The sequence below is a fragment of the Tachyglossus aculeatus genome, chromosome 14, assembly GCF_015852505.1.
Source record: "Tachyglossus aculeatus isolate mTacAcu1 chromosome 14, mTacAcu1.pri, whole genome shotgun sequence".
NCBI classification, from domain to species: Eukaryota; Metazoa; Chordata; class Mammalia; order Monotremata; family Tachyglossidae; genus Tachyglossus; species Tachyglossus aculeatus.
The window spans coordinates 3,724,431-3,741,575 of NC_052079.1; the positions used below are offsets into that span (position 1 = coordinate 3,724,431).

A 17,145-nucleotide genomic window follows, 5' to 3' on the forward strand; every position below is an offset into this window, starting at 1 on the left:
TCTTTTTCTGGTAATAGACACCCACACAAACCACGAGTCTTCAGGGAAGATTAACCCGCTCTCCTCTCTCCCCCTCCTCTATCCAGGCCTCACGCTCAGACCCCACTGGTAAGGGAAAGCTGAAGGGCCACACAGCACCCCAATTCTGCGGTAGTGGCGATTTGTACAGTGCTCTACACACCGTAAGCGCTCAATAAATATGACCGATTGGTTGACAGGGCAGGGAGCTTCTGAGGGCAAGGGGAATTGTTTATGGTGGGGAAAGGCTTCAAAAGAAAGCCATTTTCCTCTTTGGCAGAGTTGGGACTGTAATAATAATGATGGTAATGATGGTATTTATTAAGCGCTTACTATGCAAGCACTGTTCTAAGCGCTGGGGGGATACAAGGTAATCAGGTTGTCCCACAGGGGGCTCACAGTCTTAATCCCCATTTTACAGATGAGGTAACAGGCACAGAGAAGTTAAGTCGCTTGCCCAAAGTCACACAGCTGACAATTGGCGGAGCCGGGATTTGAACCCCTGACCTCTGACTCCAAAGCCCGTGCTCTGCAGGGAACGTGTCTACCGCCTCTGTTCTATTGTACTCTCCCAAGTGCTTAGTATAATGTTCTGCACACATACGAAGTGCTCAGTAAGTACCACTGTTAATCGATTGATCGACTTTGAAGGAGGTACTGACCCCTTGTTACCACTGTCCACTACATCCCCGCAGGCAGCTCTTGGTTCCAGCCCACTGCCATTCACTCAGTGGAGTGATGCTCCCTTGAGTTCAATAATAATAATAATAATTTTGGCATTCTGTGCGCCAGGCACTATTCTAAGCGCTGGGGTGGATACAAGAAAATCTGGTTGGACACAGTCCCCGTCCCATATGGGGCTCTCATACTTAATTCCCATTTTACAGCTGAGGTAACAGAGGCACAGAGAAGTGAAGTGACTTGCCCGAGGTCACACAGCAGACACACGGAGGAAGCCGGGATCAGAAGCCAGGTCCTTCTGATTCCCGGGCCCATTCTTTTATCCACTAAGCCATGCTGCTTCAGTGAGTAATGTCGAGGCAAACTGAGAATATGGGGTGTCCGAGACTCCATCTCCCCTCCCCGAACCTATATCATTTAGTCCTCTAAGCAGAGCATTATGTGAGTTGAAGAAACTCAACGATGCTACTCAATGCCCTAGCCACATAGTGGGGATGAGCTAATGAGGCATCACTGGATTTTTGAGTTAGCAGTCATTACGACAAGTAATAGTCCAGCCTTGTCTGAAGGCTATCCGCCCTGTAAACAATCATACGGTGAGGTGATATGCTAGGCCAACTACGGTACAAAGCCATTTCCTCATCCATTTCTAAATGCCTTTTCAAAAATCAATGGCAATTAAAGTGCAAAAGTAAAACACCGAATCCCATCATTCCGAAACAAAGGACGTAATTCTATCGCAAAACAAGTCCGAGACGACAACGGGAAAAGTCAAAAGCAATAACCAAGCTGCGTGGTCGGTTACGGAGCGGCACAGGATGAAGGATCCGGGACCGCTACGTCTTCCCGAGGTCACATCCTCACGAATGCCTTAAGGACGAATCGTTAGTCATGGCCACGCTCATACTAGCCCACGGTAGCAATGTGGTTACGTTGATGATCTTGCATCGGTTTAACCAGGTGAACTAAGAGAGCACAACCTCATCTGAGGGCAGGCTGAGGAGCGGCTGTTCTGCAGCACCACCAATTCCTCTTAGCAAGAAGCCTTCGGAATAACTTGTGAAAAAACTTGCGAAATACCGATGTCCTGAAAATGATGAAAACCCACGGGTCGATGATTGAGTTCACAGAAAGAAACCTTAAGGCAGTGAGATCCATTGACTCTTCCAGAGTTGTATCCATCATCTTACTGGAAGGCACAAACGCTCTGACGTAAGCCCGGGCCTGCTAGGAAGAAAAGATCCCATTAGAATCCCGAAGCGCTCCCAGGATTAATAGTATCAGGGAATACCGGCTGACTCGAACTCACTTCTGGACCGTAGCAGGTACCTCTGAATCAACCGCTCATCCAGCGGAGAATCCAAGTCTCCCCTTCCCTGTTTCCTGGTCTTGGACATTATCCGCTTCAGGCCTTAAGTGAGAGGGGCAGCCACTCAGGGCACCCTATCAGAGGGGACGGCGGAGTGTGTCTGTTGATTGTTCTCTCGTGCTCTCCCAAGCACTTAGTACAGTGCTCTGCACACAGTCAGCCCCCAACAAATAAAATGGACTGCCTGACTCTGAGAGGATTTTCCACTCAGAATTTTTGAGTCCAAGAAGTCTTGAGATCCACTCATTCCCGGATTGAGGTTCGTTAGTAGACTGCATTTATCATTTGTGCTTATTGTCGCTGTATTCCTGGCAAAGGTATCATCATCAATCGTATTTATTGAGCGCTTACTGTGTGCAGAGCACTGTATGGGGAAACTGTACCTTCCCCAAAGGTATGGGGAAACTGCCGCGAAACATTCCGCACGGTGTCATTTTGTGAAGCTTTGTGCCCAGAGTAGCACATCCAGGGACAGGTATGTTGAGCCTGTCACCATAGGGAGGGTGGTCATTCATTCATTCATTCATTCAATCGTATTTATTAAGCGCTTACTGTGTGCAGAGCACTGTATTAAGCGCTTGGGAAGTACAAGTCGGTAACATATAAAGATGGTTCCTACCCAACAACGGGCTCACAGTGGAGAAGGGGGAGACAGACAACAAAAGAAAACATTCATTCATTAATTCAATCAACAAAGCATTCATTCATTCAATCATATTTATTGAGCGCTTACTGTGTGCGGAGCACTGCACTAAGCGCTTGGGAAGCACAAGTCGGCAACATATAAAGACGGCCCCTACCCAACAACAGGCTCACTGTCTAGAAGGGGGAGACAGACAACAAAGCAAAACATTCATTCATTCAAGCGTATTTATTGAGTGCTTACTCTGTGCAGAGCACTGTACTAAATGCTTGATTCAATTCACTTGAATTTACACCCAGTTCCTCAGCGAACTTTTCATCCCCACAGCTTTGGCTCAAATATCTGAAGACAGCCCTGCTGTTGTTTCTCTAGCAGAATCCCACTTGCGGCTAAAGGGATTACACACATTTTTCTGTGCTTTCTTCAGCGTATTTATTCTCTTCTCCCTTTTGCTTCCCTATGTCTCCCTCTGCAGTAATTCCTCAGTACATTTTTGTGAAATGCCTTTATCCCATGGTAATAGTTGCTCCTTCAATCTCCAATACAGGCCTCCTGTTCGGTTCAAATACTTCATTGTTTAGTTCTTAAAACAATGGATATTCTATTCTCGTATAGCTCATTACGCGGACACCGATTTTGAAATGCAGTCAAAAGGTTTTTTGGGGTTTTTTTTATAGGTATCTCAAGCGCTTTTTAGACTGTGAGCCCACTGTTGGGTAGGGACTGTCTCTATATGTTGCCAATTTGTACTTCCCAAGCGCTTAGTACAGTGCTCTGCACATAGTAAGCGCTCAATAAATACGATTGATGATGATGATGATGATGAAGCGCTTACTATGTGCCCTCTAGACTGTAAACTTAATCCCGGCTCCGCCAATTGTAATCCCGGCTCCGCCAACTGTCAGCTGTGTGACTTTGGGCAAGTCACTTAACTCCTCTGTGCTTCAGTTACCTCATCTGTAAAATGGGGATTAAGACTGTGAGCCCCCCGTGGGACAACTTGATCACCTTGTTATCTCCCCAGCGCTTAGAACAGTGCTTTGCACATAGTAAGCGCTTAATAAATCATCATCATCATCGTGGGTGGGCAATGCGCCTTCCAACTCTGTTCTACTGTACTCTCCCAAGAACTTTGTACTGTGTTCTGCACACATTAAGTGCTCAATAAATAGAACTGATTGAATGATCGATTGCCAGGCACTGTACAAAACACTGGGATATCTACAAGTTAATCAGGTTGGACTCGGTCCGTGTCCCATCTGAGGCCCACAGTCTTCATCCCCATTTACAGAAGAGGTAACTGAGGCACAGAGAAGTGAAGTGACTTGCCCGAGGTCACACAGCAGACAAATGGTAGAGCCGGGATTAGGACCTAGGTCCTCTGACCCCCAGCTCCATGCTCTTTCCACTAGGCCATGCAGCTTCTCATTTAGAGTAGAAAGTTATTGGAGAAATAGGGAAATTGATTCCAAAAACACAGCCTGAGCACTCTTAACCCCCATTTTACAGATGAGGTAACTGAGGCCCAGAGAAATTAAATGACTTGCCCAAGGTCACACAGCAGACATGCCGTGGGGGATAGAGCAACGGCCTCGGAGTCAGAAGGTCATGGGTTCTAATCCCTGCTCTGCCACTTGTCTGCTGGGTGACCTTGGGCAAGTCACTTCACTTCTTTGGGCCTCAGTGACCTCATCTGTAAAATGGGGATTGAGACTGGGAGCCCCATGTGGGGAAGGGACCGTATCCAATCCGATTTGCTTGTGTCCACCCCAGCATTTAGTGCAGTTCCTGGCACATAATAAGCACCTAACAAATGCCATGATTATTATTATTATTATTGTTACATGGCAGAGCCAGGATTAGAACCCAGGTCCCTCTGATGCCCCAGACCAGTGCTCTATCCACTAAGCCATTCTGCTTCTCACAGGAGAAGGAGGAAGAACAGAGAAGGGCTGGGGCAGAAATAAGGGGAGGGTGAAGTTGTCTAATGAAATATATTTAAAGACTTACTCTTCCCTGCAAAATTTAATGGTATAAATCTTCATGGCTGCCTTTGAATTCATTTTCAGATATAACACTACTATACACATATAATAATAATAATAATAATAATAATGGCATTTATTAAGCGCTTACTATGTGCAAAGCACTGCTGTAAGCACTGGGGAGGTTACAAGGAGATCGGGTTGTCCCATGGGGGGCTCCCAGTCTTAATCCCCATTTTACAGATGAGGGATCTGAGGCCCAGAGAAGTGAAGTGACTTGCCCAAAGTCACACAGCTGACAATTGGCAGAGCCAGAATTCGAACCCATAACCCCTCACTCCAAAGCCCGTGCTCTTTCCACTGAGCCATGCTGCAGCCTTTAGTATGTTTTCTTGGTAATAATAATAATAATAATAATAATAATAATGATGGTATTTGTTAAGCACTTACTATGTGCCAAGCACTGTTCTTTTGATTTAGATATGAACCAGAGAAGTCCTCTTCCCGCCTTATGTGGTTGACTTTCTCTTTTCAATCACACATGTGGAATAAGTGTTAGGAGGGCACCATCTGATGGATCTGGTGATGCAAGATTCCCGAAATGGCTTTTCCAGAATTCCCTCTGGAGAACACAGTCTCCAAAACCAGGGGACCAAGGGACCCCTCATAATAATAACAATAATAATAATAAGCATTTGTTAAGCAATCACTTGTCCCCCTCGTCCCCCTCTCCATCCCCACCATCTTACCTCCTTCCCTTCCCCACAGCACCTGTATATATGTATATATGTTTGTACATATTTATTACTCTATTTATTTATTTTACTTGTACATATCTATTCTATTTATTTTATTTTGTTAGTATGTTTGGTTTTGTTTGGTTTGGTTTTGTTCTCTGTCTCCCCCTTTCAGACTGTGAGCCCACTGTTGGGTAGGGACCGTCTCTATATGTTGCCAACTTGTACTTCCCAAGCGCTTAGTACAGTGCTCTGCACACAGTAAGCGCTCAATAAATACGATTGATTGATGTGCAAAGCACTGTTCTAAGCACTGGAGGGGATACAAGGTGATCAAGTTGTCCCCCGTGGGGCTCACAGTCTTAATCCCCATTTTACAGATGAGGTAACTGAAGCTCAGAGAAGTTAAGTGACTTGCCCAAGATCACACAGCAGACATGTGGCGGAGCAGGGATTCGAACCCATGACCTCTGACTCCAAAGACCGTGCCGTTTCCACTGAGCCACGCTGCTTCTCTTCTTTAAATGGCATTTGAGCCCCTGTCTCCGAAGGCTGAATTCAGCAATGGCTCTAGTCACAGGGTAAAAAAAAGACAAAATTTTAAAAGTGTTGGAGTTGGGAGGAGGGGATTGTTGAAGAGGGGGATCAATCAATCGTATTTATTGAGCGCTTACTGTGTGCAGAGCACTGTACTAAGCGCTTGGGAAGTACAAGTCGGCAACATAGAGAGACGGTCCCTACTCAACAGTGGGCTCACAGTCTAGAAGATCAATCAATCAATCAATCAATCGTATTTATTGAGCGCTTACTGTGTGCAGAGCACTGGACTAAGCGCTTGGGAAGTACAAGTTGGCAACATAGAGAGACGGTCCCTACTCAACAGTGGGCTCACAGTCTAGAAGATCAATCAATCAATCAATCAATCGTATTTACTGAGCGCTTACTGTGTGCAGAGCACTGTACTAAGCGCTTGGGAAGTACAAGTTGGCAACATAGAGAGACGGTCCCTACTCAACAGTGGGCTCACAGTCTAGAAGATCAATCAATCAATCAATCAATCGTATTTATTGAGCGCTTACTGTGTGCAGAGCACTGGACTAAGCGCTTGGGAAGTACAAGTCGGCAACATAGAGAGATGGTCCCTACTCAACAGTGGGCTCACAGTCTAGAAGATCAATCAATCAATCGTATTTATTGAGCGCTTACTGTGTGCAGAGCACTGTACTAAGCGCTTGGGAAGTACAAGTTGGCAACATAGAGAGACGGTCCCTACTCAACAGTGGGCTCACAGTCTAGAAGATCAATCAATCAATCAGTCGTATTTATTGAGCACTTACTGTGTGCAGAGCACTGTACTAAGCGCTTGGGAAGTACAAGTTGGCAACATATAGAGATGGTCCCTACTCAACAGTGGGCTCACGGTCTTAGAAGATGCAACTAAACACATCTTAGTTTATTTTATTTTTTATTTATTTTACTTGTACATTTCTATCCTATTTATTTTATTTTGTTGGTATGTTTGGTTCTGTTCTCTGTCTCCCCCTTTTAGACTGTGAGCCCACTGTTGGGTAGGGACTGTCTCTATGTGATGCCAATTTGTACTTCCCAAGCGCTTAGTACAGTGCTCTGCACATAGTAAGCGCTCAATAAATACGATTGATTGATTGATTGATTGATCTTAGTCCCACCACAAGTGTCCACGGGTTTGCCTTTGGGTCACCGAAGGGGCTCCCCAAGCTCTCACTGGTTCAAGATGGCAGATCGGCTCACCCCCAGTTGTCTACCACCTGAACCACAGCTAAAGAGCCGAATCCCAAAAAGTTTGGATAACCACTCCAAACTGAGCAGCAGCACGGCCCAGTGGATAGAGCCCGGGCCGGGAAGTGAGAAGGAGCACTTAGAACGGTGCTTTGCACACAGGAAGCGCTTCGAGGTCATGGGTTCGAATACCGACTCCACCACATGTCTGCTGTGTGATCTTGGGCAAGTCACTTCACTTCTCTGGGCCTCAGTGACCTCATCTGTAAAATGGGGATTAAGACTGTGAGTCCCACATGGGACAACCTGATCACCCTGTATCCTCCCCAGCGCTTAGAACCGTGCTTTGCACATAGTAAGCGCTTAACAAATGCCAATTATTATCATTATTATTATTATTAACAAATACCATCATTATTAATCCCCGCTCCGCCACTTAATAATGACGGCATTTATTAAGCGCTTACTATGTGCAAAGCAGTGTCCTAAGCGCTGTCTGCTGTGTGACCTCGACCAGCCTCTTCACTTCTCTGGGCCTCAATGATCTCATCTGTAAAATGGGGATTAAGATTGGGAGCCCCAGGTGGGGCTGGTTCGAACTGGATTAGCTTGCATCTACCCCAGCACTTAGTACAGTGCCTGGCACGTAGTAAGCGCTAGAGCTCGTTCATTCATTCAGTTGTATTTATAGAGCACTTACTGTGTGCAGAGCACTGTACTAAGCGCTTGGAAAGCACAATTCAGCAACAGGTAGAGACAACGCCTACCCAACTCTTGTTGTGGGCAGGGAACGTGTCTGGTAATTCCACTGCGCTGTACTCTCCCAAGCACTTAGTACAGTGTTCTGTGCAAAGTGCTCAATAAATACTACTGATTGATTGATGCCGGTCTACTTGCTTTGTTTCGTTGTCTGTCTCCCCTTTCTAGACTGTGAGCCCATTGTTGGGTGGGGATTGTCTCTATCTGTTGCTGAAATGTACTTTCCAAGCGCCCAGTACAGTGCTCTGCATACAGTAAGCGCTCAATAAATACGACTGAATGAATGGATGATTAACAAATGCCATTAAAACCAAAGAAAAAAGAAAGTGCATGACTGCATGACTGTTGACGTGGCCAAGCTCAACTACATTTAGTGGCCCGCACTTCCTACAGTGTGGCCCAACTTCAGCATCAATTCGTGGAGACAACGGGCTAGTAGAGAAACATTTACGCTTATCATCATCATCATCATCATCAATCGTATTTATTGAGCGCTTACTGTGTGCAGAGCACTGTACTAAGCGCTTGGGAAGTCCAAGTTGGCAACATATAGAGACGGTCCCTACCCAACAGTGGGCTCACAGTCTAAAAGGGGGAGACAGAGAACAAAACCAAACATACTAACAAAATAGAATGAATAGATAGGTATAAGTAAAATAAATAAATAAGTAGAGTAACAAATATGTACAAACGTATATACATATATACAGGTGCGGTGGGCTTATGTTGTTTTGGCTTATGTTGTTTTGGGAATGACCTTTATCCCTCCATCCTGTTTTTTGCTCTCTCATTCTGTCATTCCGGCCCTTTCTGAGAATCCGGGAGCTGCGTAGTAGGGGACTAAGTGCTTAGTACAGTGCTCTGCACACAGGGAGAGCTCAATAAATACCATTAATTTGATAGATGGATTCTCTCTCTCCTCTGGGGCCTAGAAGGACTCGGGTCCCACGTGGGTCGGGCTTCCCTGAACAAGAAGGGAAGCAGTGTGGCTTAGTGGAAAGAGCGTGGGCTTGGAAGTCGGAGGACGTGGGTTCTAATTCCAGTGCCACTACTGCTGTGTGACCTTGGGCAAGCCACTTCACTTCTCTGTTTCTCAGTTACCTCATCTGTCAAATGGGGATTACTCAATCAATCGTCTTTATTGAGCGCTTACTGTGTGCAGAGCACTGGACTAAGCGCTTGGGAAGTCCACGTTGGCAACATATAGAGACAGTCCCTACCCAACAGTGGGCTCACAGTCTAAAAGGGGGAGACAGAGAACAAAACCAAACATACTAACAAAATAAAATAAATAGAATAGATATGTACAAGTCAAATAGAGTAATAAATATGTACAAACATATACACATATACAGGTGCTGTGGGGAAGGGAAGGAGGTAAGATGGGGGGGATGGAGAGGGCGACGAGGGGGAGAGGAAGGAAGGAAGACTTGTGAGCCCCACGTGGGACAACCTGATTACCTTGTGTCTACACCAATGCTTAGAACTGCATACTAAGCACTTAACAAATACCATTATTATTATTATTATTATTGTTACTAAGAAGACAAGCATCAAGATGAATAGATTTTAATTGATGCAACCCGTTTCCCAGGTTTCAGAGAGGCACTGTGTATTGAAACAGAAGCATTTACCTGTCATCGACCTAATGGGTTCTGCTTTTAAAATTTAGTATTCTTTCCCTGCACGAATACACCGTTTGCATGGTTAAGAAAATGATTCCAACTGCACCTGGTAACATGTTCCACCCCTGCCCCGAAAAATGTGATAAATCCCACCATCTACCTACCAGTTTACAAATATCAACTGGTTCTTTTCTCCCAGGAGTCATCAGACAGCAAATATAATCATATTTGGGGGGAATTGACTCATTTCCTTTAGGCACTGGATCAGTGAGTCTGTATTCTGGGGCTAAATTATATTTGCCGGACAATGAATCTGGATGACTGCTTTATAAGCCACAGAGCTCACCAGTTTCCACAAAGCGTTACCTTCATCCAGAATGTATATTTGTGAGTTGCAACAAAATAAGCCCAATTTGGTCTCTTCCCTCCTCCCAGGCCCTCTTCACTGTGGCTTAGATGTGCAAAATCTGTGAAATCTTTATCTCCTAAGCACTTTGATACTCACTCCACACCTACGCTCACTGCACTCCCGTACATATCTTTATATTTTGTTGCTACCCCCATGAGCAATTTCTTTTCATGCCTGTCTCCCCCTTGCCCCTTGGGGGCAAAGATTGGGTCTGTGGTACTGTCCCAGGCACTTAGTAAAGCGCTCTGCACCCAGTAGACGCTCAATAAATACCACTGATTCGACTGAAGTATTGCTTCTAATAATTAAACCGAATTTTTGCAGTGCCCCCCAAGGCGAAACTGACCAGATTCTGTGCTCTTACCATAATCGGTTGGCAAAACTCGGGTAATAGTGGTACTTGGCGCATAGCGGATAAAGCACAGACCTGGGTAATAATAATAATAATAATAATCGCACTTATTAAGCGCTTACCCCCATTTTACAGATGAGGTCACTGAGGCACGGAGAATAATAATAATAATGGTATTTGTTAAGCGCTTACTCTGTGCCAAGCACTGTTCTAAGACACAGGGTCATCAGGTTGTGATGATGATGAGGGCATTTGTTAAGCGCTTACTATGTGCAAAGCACTGTTCTAAGCGCTGGGGGATACAAGGTGATCAGGTTGTCCCACGTGGGGCTCACAGTCTTAACCCCATTTTACAGATGAGGTAACTGAGGCACAGAGAAGTTAAGTGGCTTGCCCAAGGCCCCACAGCTAAGTGGCAGACCCAGAATTCGAACCCATGACCTCTGACTCCAAAGCCCGTGCTCTTTCCACTGAGCCACGCTGGGTGTCAGAAAGTCATGAGTTCTAATCCTACCTCTGCCACTTGTCTGCTGTGTGGCCTTGGGGAAGTCACTTCACTTCTCTGGGCCTCAGTTCCCTCATCCGTAAAATGGGGATGGAGACTGTGAGCCCCACGTGGGGCAGGAACTGTGTCCAACCCTGAATCCACTCCAGCGCTTAACGCAGTGCCTGGTGCATAGTAAGTACTTAACAAATGCCATTATTATTATTATTATTATCATTATTATTATGTCCCTGTCACCTAAGCAAGCCCTCTCCACCTCTGCAAAGAATCAAAGCTCACCCCCTCGACTTGCAAAGTTTTCCAAATGGGAGGGAACCGAATCGAAAGCGTTTCATTCGTTCATTCATTCAATCGTATTTATTGAGCGCTTACTGTGTGCAGAGCACTGTACTGAGCGCTTGGGAAGTACAAGTTGGCAACATATAGAGACAAAACCTACCCAACAACGGGCTCACGGCCTAGAAATTTCGAGGAACTCAAGCTTCCATGCGTTTGCCGACTCGATGCCACGCACCGCAATTATTAATCGTACTTATTGAGCGCGTATTGGGTGCAAAGCACTGCACTAAGCATTCGACACAGATTTTCTAAAAGCTGCCCAGCGCGCGCTTTCCTCGTGGCTTGTCCACTCGTTCGCCTGGACGCAGGTATCAATCCACCCGGGGGGGTCTTTATTTATTTATTTATTTTACTTGTCCATATCTATTCTATTTATTTTGTTTTGTTAGTATGTTTGATTTTGTCTCCCCCTTTTAGACTGTGAGCCCACTGTTGGGTAGGGACTGTATCTATATGTTGCCAGTTTGTACTTCCCAAGCGCTTAGTACAGTGCTCTGCACACAGTAAGCGCTCAATAAATACGATTGATGATGATGATGATGCAGAGCACTGTACTAAGCGCTCAGGACTGAGCCCCCCTTCTGCTCCTCCTCCCCATCACCCCTCTCCCTCCCTCCGCGCTCTATCCCCCTCCCCTCCCCACACTTGTGAGTAATAATAATAATAAATAATGATGGCATTTGTTAAGCGCTTACTATGTGCCAAGCACTGCTCTAATCAGGTTATCCCACGGTAATCAGGTTGTCCCACGTGGGCTCACAGTCCTCATCCCCCTTTTACAGATGAGGGAACTGAGGCCCAGACATATCTATTCTATTTATTTTATTTTGTTAATATGTTTGGTTTTGTTCTCTGTCTCCCCCTTCTAGACTGTGAGCCCACTGTTGGGTAGGGACTGTCTCTATATGTTGCCAACTTGGACTTCCCAAGCGCTTAGTACAGTGCTCTGCACACAGTAAGCACTCAATAAATACGATTGATTGATTGATTGGAGTGACTTGCCCAAAGTCCCACAGCTGACAAGTGGCGGATTCCATTTATTTTATTAATGATGTGTATATATCTATAATTCTATTAATTTATTTTGATGCTATTGATGCCTGTCTACTTGTTTGGTTGTCTGTCTCCCCCTTGTAGACTGTGAGCCCGTTGTTGGGTAGGGATTGTCTCTATCCTTTGCCACACCGTACTTTCCAAGCGCTTAGTACAGTGCTCTGCACACAGTAAGCGTTCAATAAATACGATATAATTGAATGAATGGATGCATATGATAGAAGAGAATTAGCAGACATGTTCCCTGCGTGGAAGGAGTCTAAAAGGGGGAATTTAGGCAGTTACCCGTCTAGATTGGGGGGTCCCGGAAAGTTTGCAAAAAGGGATGTTCCAAGGCCATTTTCCCTCCCTTTTCCTCTCCCCCCGGGCCCAATTCTGGGGTGCGGAGGGAGGGGCCCCCATGCTCCAATAATAATAATAATAATAATAATAATAATAATAGCCCATTGCTGGGTAGGGACCGTCTCTATATGTTGCCAATTTGTACTTCCCAATCGCTTAGTCCAGTGCTCTGCACACAGTCAGCACTCAATAAATACGATTGATTGATTGATTGGAGTGACTTGCCCAAAGTCCCACAGCTGACAAGTGGCGGATTCCATTTATTTTATTAATGATGTGTATATATCTATAATTCTTTTGATCTATTTTGATGCTATTGATGCCTGTCTACTTGTTTGGTTGTCTGTCTCCCCCTTGCAGACTGTGAGCCCGTTGTTGGGTAGGGATTGTCTCTATCTGTTGCCACATCGTACTTTCCAAGCGCTTAGTACAGTGCTCTGCACACAGTAAGCGCTCAATAAATACGATATAATTGAATGAATGGATGCATACGATAGAAGAGAATTAGCAGACACGTTCCCTGCGCGGAAGGAGTCTAAGAGGGGGAATTTGGGCAGTTGCCCATCTAGATTGGGGGGTCCCGGAAAGTTTGCAAAAAGGGATGTTCCAGGGCCATTTTCCCTCCCTTTTCCCCTCCTCCCGGGCCCAATTCTGGGGTGCGGAGGGGGGGCCCCCACGCTCCCATAATAATAATAATGATGATGATGATGATAATAATAATAATAATAATAACCCATTGCTGGGTAGGAACTGTCTCTATACGTTGCCAATTTGTACTTCCCAATCGCTTATTCCAGTGCTCTGCACACAGTCAGCGCTCAATAAATACGACTAACTGAATGAATACTAATAGCGGTATTTGGGGAGCGCTTACTAGTCATTCAATCATACTTATTGAGCGCCGACTGTGTACAGAGGACTGGACTAAGCGCTTGGGAAGTACAAGTACTACGTGCCAAAGCACTGTTCTAAGCCCAGGGGGTGGATAGGATTGAAGCAGCGTGGCTTAGCAGAAAGAGCCCGGGTTTGGGAGTCAGAGGATGTGGGTTCTAATCCCACTCCCCCACTTGTCTGCCGTGTGACCTTGGGCAAGCCGCTTCACTTCTCTGGGCCTTAGTTACCTCAGCTGTAAAATGGGGATTAAAAGTGGGGGCCCCACGTGGGACAACCTGATTACCCTGTATCCACCCCTGTGCTTAGAACAGTGCTTGGCACATAGTAAGCGCTTCACAAATGCCATCATTATTATTATTATTACCCCAGCACTTAGAAGAGTGCTTGGCACATAGTAAGGGCTTAACAAATACCATCCTCATCATTATTATTATGATTATTACCCCAGCACTTGGAAGAGTGCCTGGCACATAGTACCTGCTTAACAAATACCATCGTCATTATTATTATTATTACCCCAGCACTTGGAAGAGTGCCTGGCACATAGTAAGCGCTGAACAGATACCATCATCATTATCATTATTATTATTATTATTACCCCAGCACTTAGAAGAGTGCTTGGCACATAGTATGTGCTGAACAAATGACATCATCATCATTATTATTATGATTATTACCCCAGCGCTTAGAAGAGTGCTTGGCACATAGTAAGGGCTTAACAAATACCATCCTCATCATTATTATTATGATTATTACCCCTGGACTTAGAAGAGTGTCTGCCACATAGTAACTGATTAACAAATACTATCCTCATTATTATTATTACCCCAGCACTTAGAAGAGTGCCTGGCACATAGTAAGCGCTTAACAAATACCATCATCATCATTATTATGATCATTACCCCAGCACTTAGAAGAGTGCCTGGCACATAGTAAGTGCTGAACAAATACCATCCTCATTATTATTATCATCATTATTATTGCCCCAGCGCATAAAAGAGTGCCTGGCACATAGTAAGCGCTAAACAAATGCCATTATCATCATTATTATTATGATTATTACCCCAGCACTTAGAAGAGTGCCTGGCACATAGTAAGCACTTAACAAATATCATCATTATCATTATTACCCCAGCACTTAGAAGAGTGCCTGGCACATGGCAAGCGCTTAACAAATATCATCATTATCATTATCATTATTACCCCAGCACTTAGAAGAGTGCCTGGCACATGGTAAGCGCTTAACAAATATCATTATCATTATGATTATTACCCCAGCACTTAGAAGAGTGCCTGGCACATGGTAAGCGCTTAACAAATATCATCACTGTCATTATTATTACCCCAGCACTTAGAAGAGTGCCTGGCACATGGTAAGCGCTTAACAAATATCATCATTATCATTATCATTATCACCCCAGCACTTAGAAGAGTGCCTGGCACATGGTAAGCACTTAACAAATATCATCATTATCATTATCATTATCAGCCCAGCACTTAGAAGAGTGCCTGGCACATGGTAAGCGCTTAACAAATATCATCATTATCATTATTACCCCAGCACTTAGAAGAGTGCCCGGCACATGGTAAGCACTTAACAAGTATCATCACTATCATTATCATTATCACCCCAGCACTTAGAAGAGTGCCCGGCACATGGTAAGCACTTAACAAGTATCATCACTATCATTATCATTATCACCCCGGTACTTAGAAGAGTGCCTGGCACATGGTAAGCGCTTAACAAATATCAGCATTATCATTATCACCCCAGCACTTAGAAGAGTGCCCGGCACATGGTAAGCACTTAACAAGTATCATCACTATCATTATCATTATCACCCCAGCACTTAGAAGAGTGCCTGGCACATGGTAAGAGCTTAACAAATATCATCATTATCATTATCACCCCAGCACTTAGAAGAGTGCCCGGCACATGGTAAGCACTTAACAAGTATCATCACAATCATTGTCATTATCACCCCAGCACTTAGAAGAGTGCCTGGCACATGGTAAGCGCTTAACAAATATCATCATTATCACCCCAGCACTTACAAGAGTGCCTGGCACATGGTAAGCACTTTACTATCATTATTATCATTATCACCCCAGCACTTAGAAGAGTGCCTGGCACATGGTAAGCGCTTAACAAGTATCATCACTATCATTATCATTATCACCCCAGCACTTAGAAGAGTGCCCGGCACATGGTAAGCGCTTAACAAGTATCATCACTATCATTATCATTATCACCCCGGCACTTAGAAGAGTGCCCGGCACACGGTAAGCGCCGAGCAAATACCATCTTCATCATGATGATGATGCTCATCTTTACGATGATGGTGATCGTTGTTGCTCCGTTCCCAGGCCCGGAGGGTGCCAACCCACGGTCCCGCCCGGCCCCCGGGGGCGACTCACGATGAAGGGCACGGAGCAGATGGTGAAGAGGACCGTCATGAGGGCGAGGAGCAACAGCTGGTCCAGGGGGGCCGAGGCCTGGGCCCCCCGTGCCCCCCGTGCCCCCCGTGCCCCCTTGGCCCTCTGGTGCAGGCCGTACAGGGCCCGCATGGAGCCCACGTTGCAGGCCACGGTGGCTAGCAGGGGCAGGCCCATGAGGCTGGCATAGAGGGCGGAGAAAGCGACGGTCGAGCCGGCCCCGGGGTCCGCCTCCCCGGCGGCCATCTGGATGAAGCACCAGGTGCCCGGGCAGTACTGCACGAAGCGGCCGACGCCTGCCAGGGGCAGGGCGCAGAAGGCCCCGCAGAAGGTGCCCACCGCCGGGGCCACCAGGGCCCCCCGGCCCGGGGTGACGTGCCGCCGGTAGAAGAAGGGGTGGCCCAGGGCCAGCCAGCAGTCCAGGGCCATGGCCAGCAGCTGCAGCATGGAGGCCAGCCCGAAGAAGGCCATGGAGAAGGCGAAGAGCGGGCACAGCAGGCCCGGGCCCGGGGCCAGCGCCCGCAGGGACCGGTTCTGCGCGTAGGTGGCCAGCACCATGGGGCTCACCACCGTCTTGCCCAGCAGGTCGGTGACGGCCAGGCCGCCCACCAGCACGGCGAAGGCCGAGGGGGGCGACGGCTCCAACCGGCCTCGGTGCCCGTGGAGGCCCAGGAGGCCCAGTGCCAGGCCGTTGCCCACCAGGCCGGCCCCGAAGAGGGCCCAGCTGGGGGCCGACGACTGCCCAACGCTCACCCGGGACGAGTTGGCACAGCTGTACATGCTGCCCACACCCCCCCCCCAAAAAAAAACCCGGCTGGACGGTTTGGGTGGCAAGGGGCTCAGGGTGGGCAGGAGGGCGGCCCGCTTTTGAGGAGTGGATGGGGACGGGCCTGGCAGAAGGGCTCCACCCCTCCTAGACACAGAAAAAAAAACAGGAGGAGGAGGAGGAGGAGGAGGAAGGGGCGGACGTGCCCAGCCCCCCAACCCGGGGTCTCCCTGCGGCCAGGTAATAATAATAATGATGCTATTTGTTAAGCGCTTAATCTGTGCCAAGTACTGGTCTAAGACACCAGGTCATCAGGTTGTCCCACGCGGGGCTCACAGTCTTCACCCCCCATTTTACATAATAATAATAATAATGGTATTTGTTAGCACGGAGAATAATCATAATGATGGTATTTGTTAAGCGCTTCCTCTGTGCCAAGCACTGGCCTAAGACACCAGGTCATCAGGTTGTCCC

The 17,145-nt window shown here is 46.6% G+C and overlaps 1 protein-coding gene across 1 annotated transcript; it reads right to left on the bottom strand.

The window, feature by feature from the left end:
- Window positions 1-1,058: 1,058 nt before the first annotated feature.
- Window positions 1,059-16,685, bottom strand: PTGDR (prostaglandin D2 receptor). Its single transcript, XM_038756788.1, has 2 exons — window positions 15,888-16,685; window positions 1,059-1,923 (listed from the first exon to the last, which is right to left on the bottom strand). The coding sequence occupies exons 1-2, from the start codon at window positions 16,683-16,685 to the stop codon at window positions 1,681-1,683; spliced, it is 1,041 nt and encodes a 346-aa protein (XP_038612716.1). The 3' UTR covers window positions 1,059-1,680.
- Between the last annotated feature and the right edge of the window lie 460 nt (window positions 16,686-17,145).

Excerpts from the sequence above, each read along its gene's own strand:
- PTGDR (XM_038756788.1), bottom strand. The coding sequence starts at position 16,685 with ATGTACAGCTGTGCCAACTCGTCCCGGGTGAGCGTTGGGCAGTCGTCG. Across the intron at positions 1,924-15,887 it reads TCTGCTCCGTGCCCTTCATC|GCCCGGGCTTACGTCAGAGC; the intron begins GTGAGTCGCCCC and ends TCTTCCTAGCAG.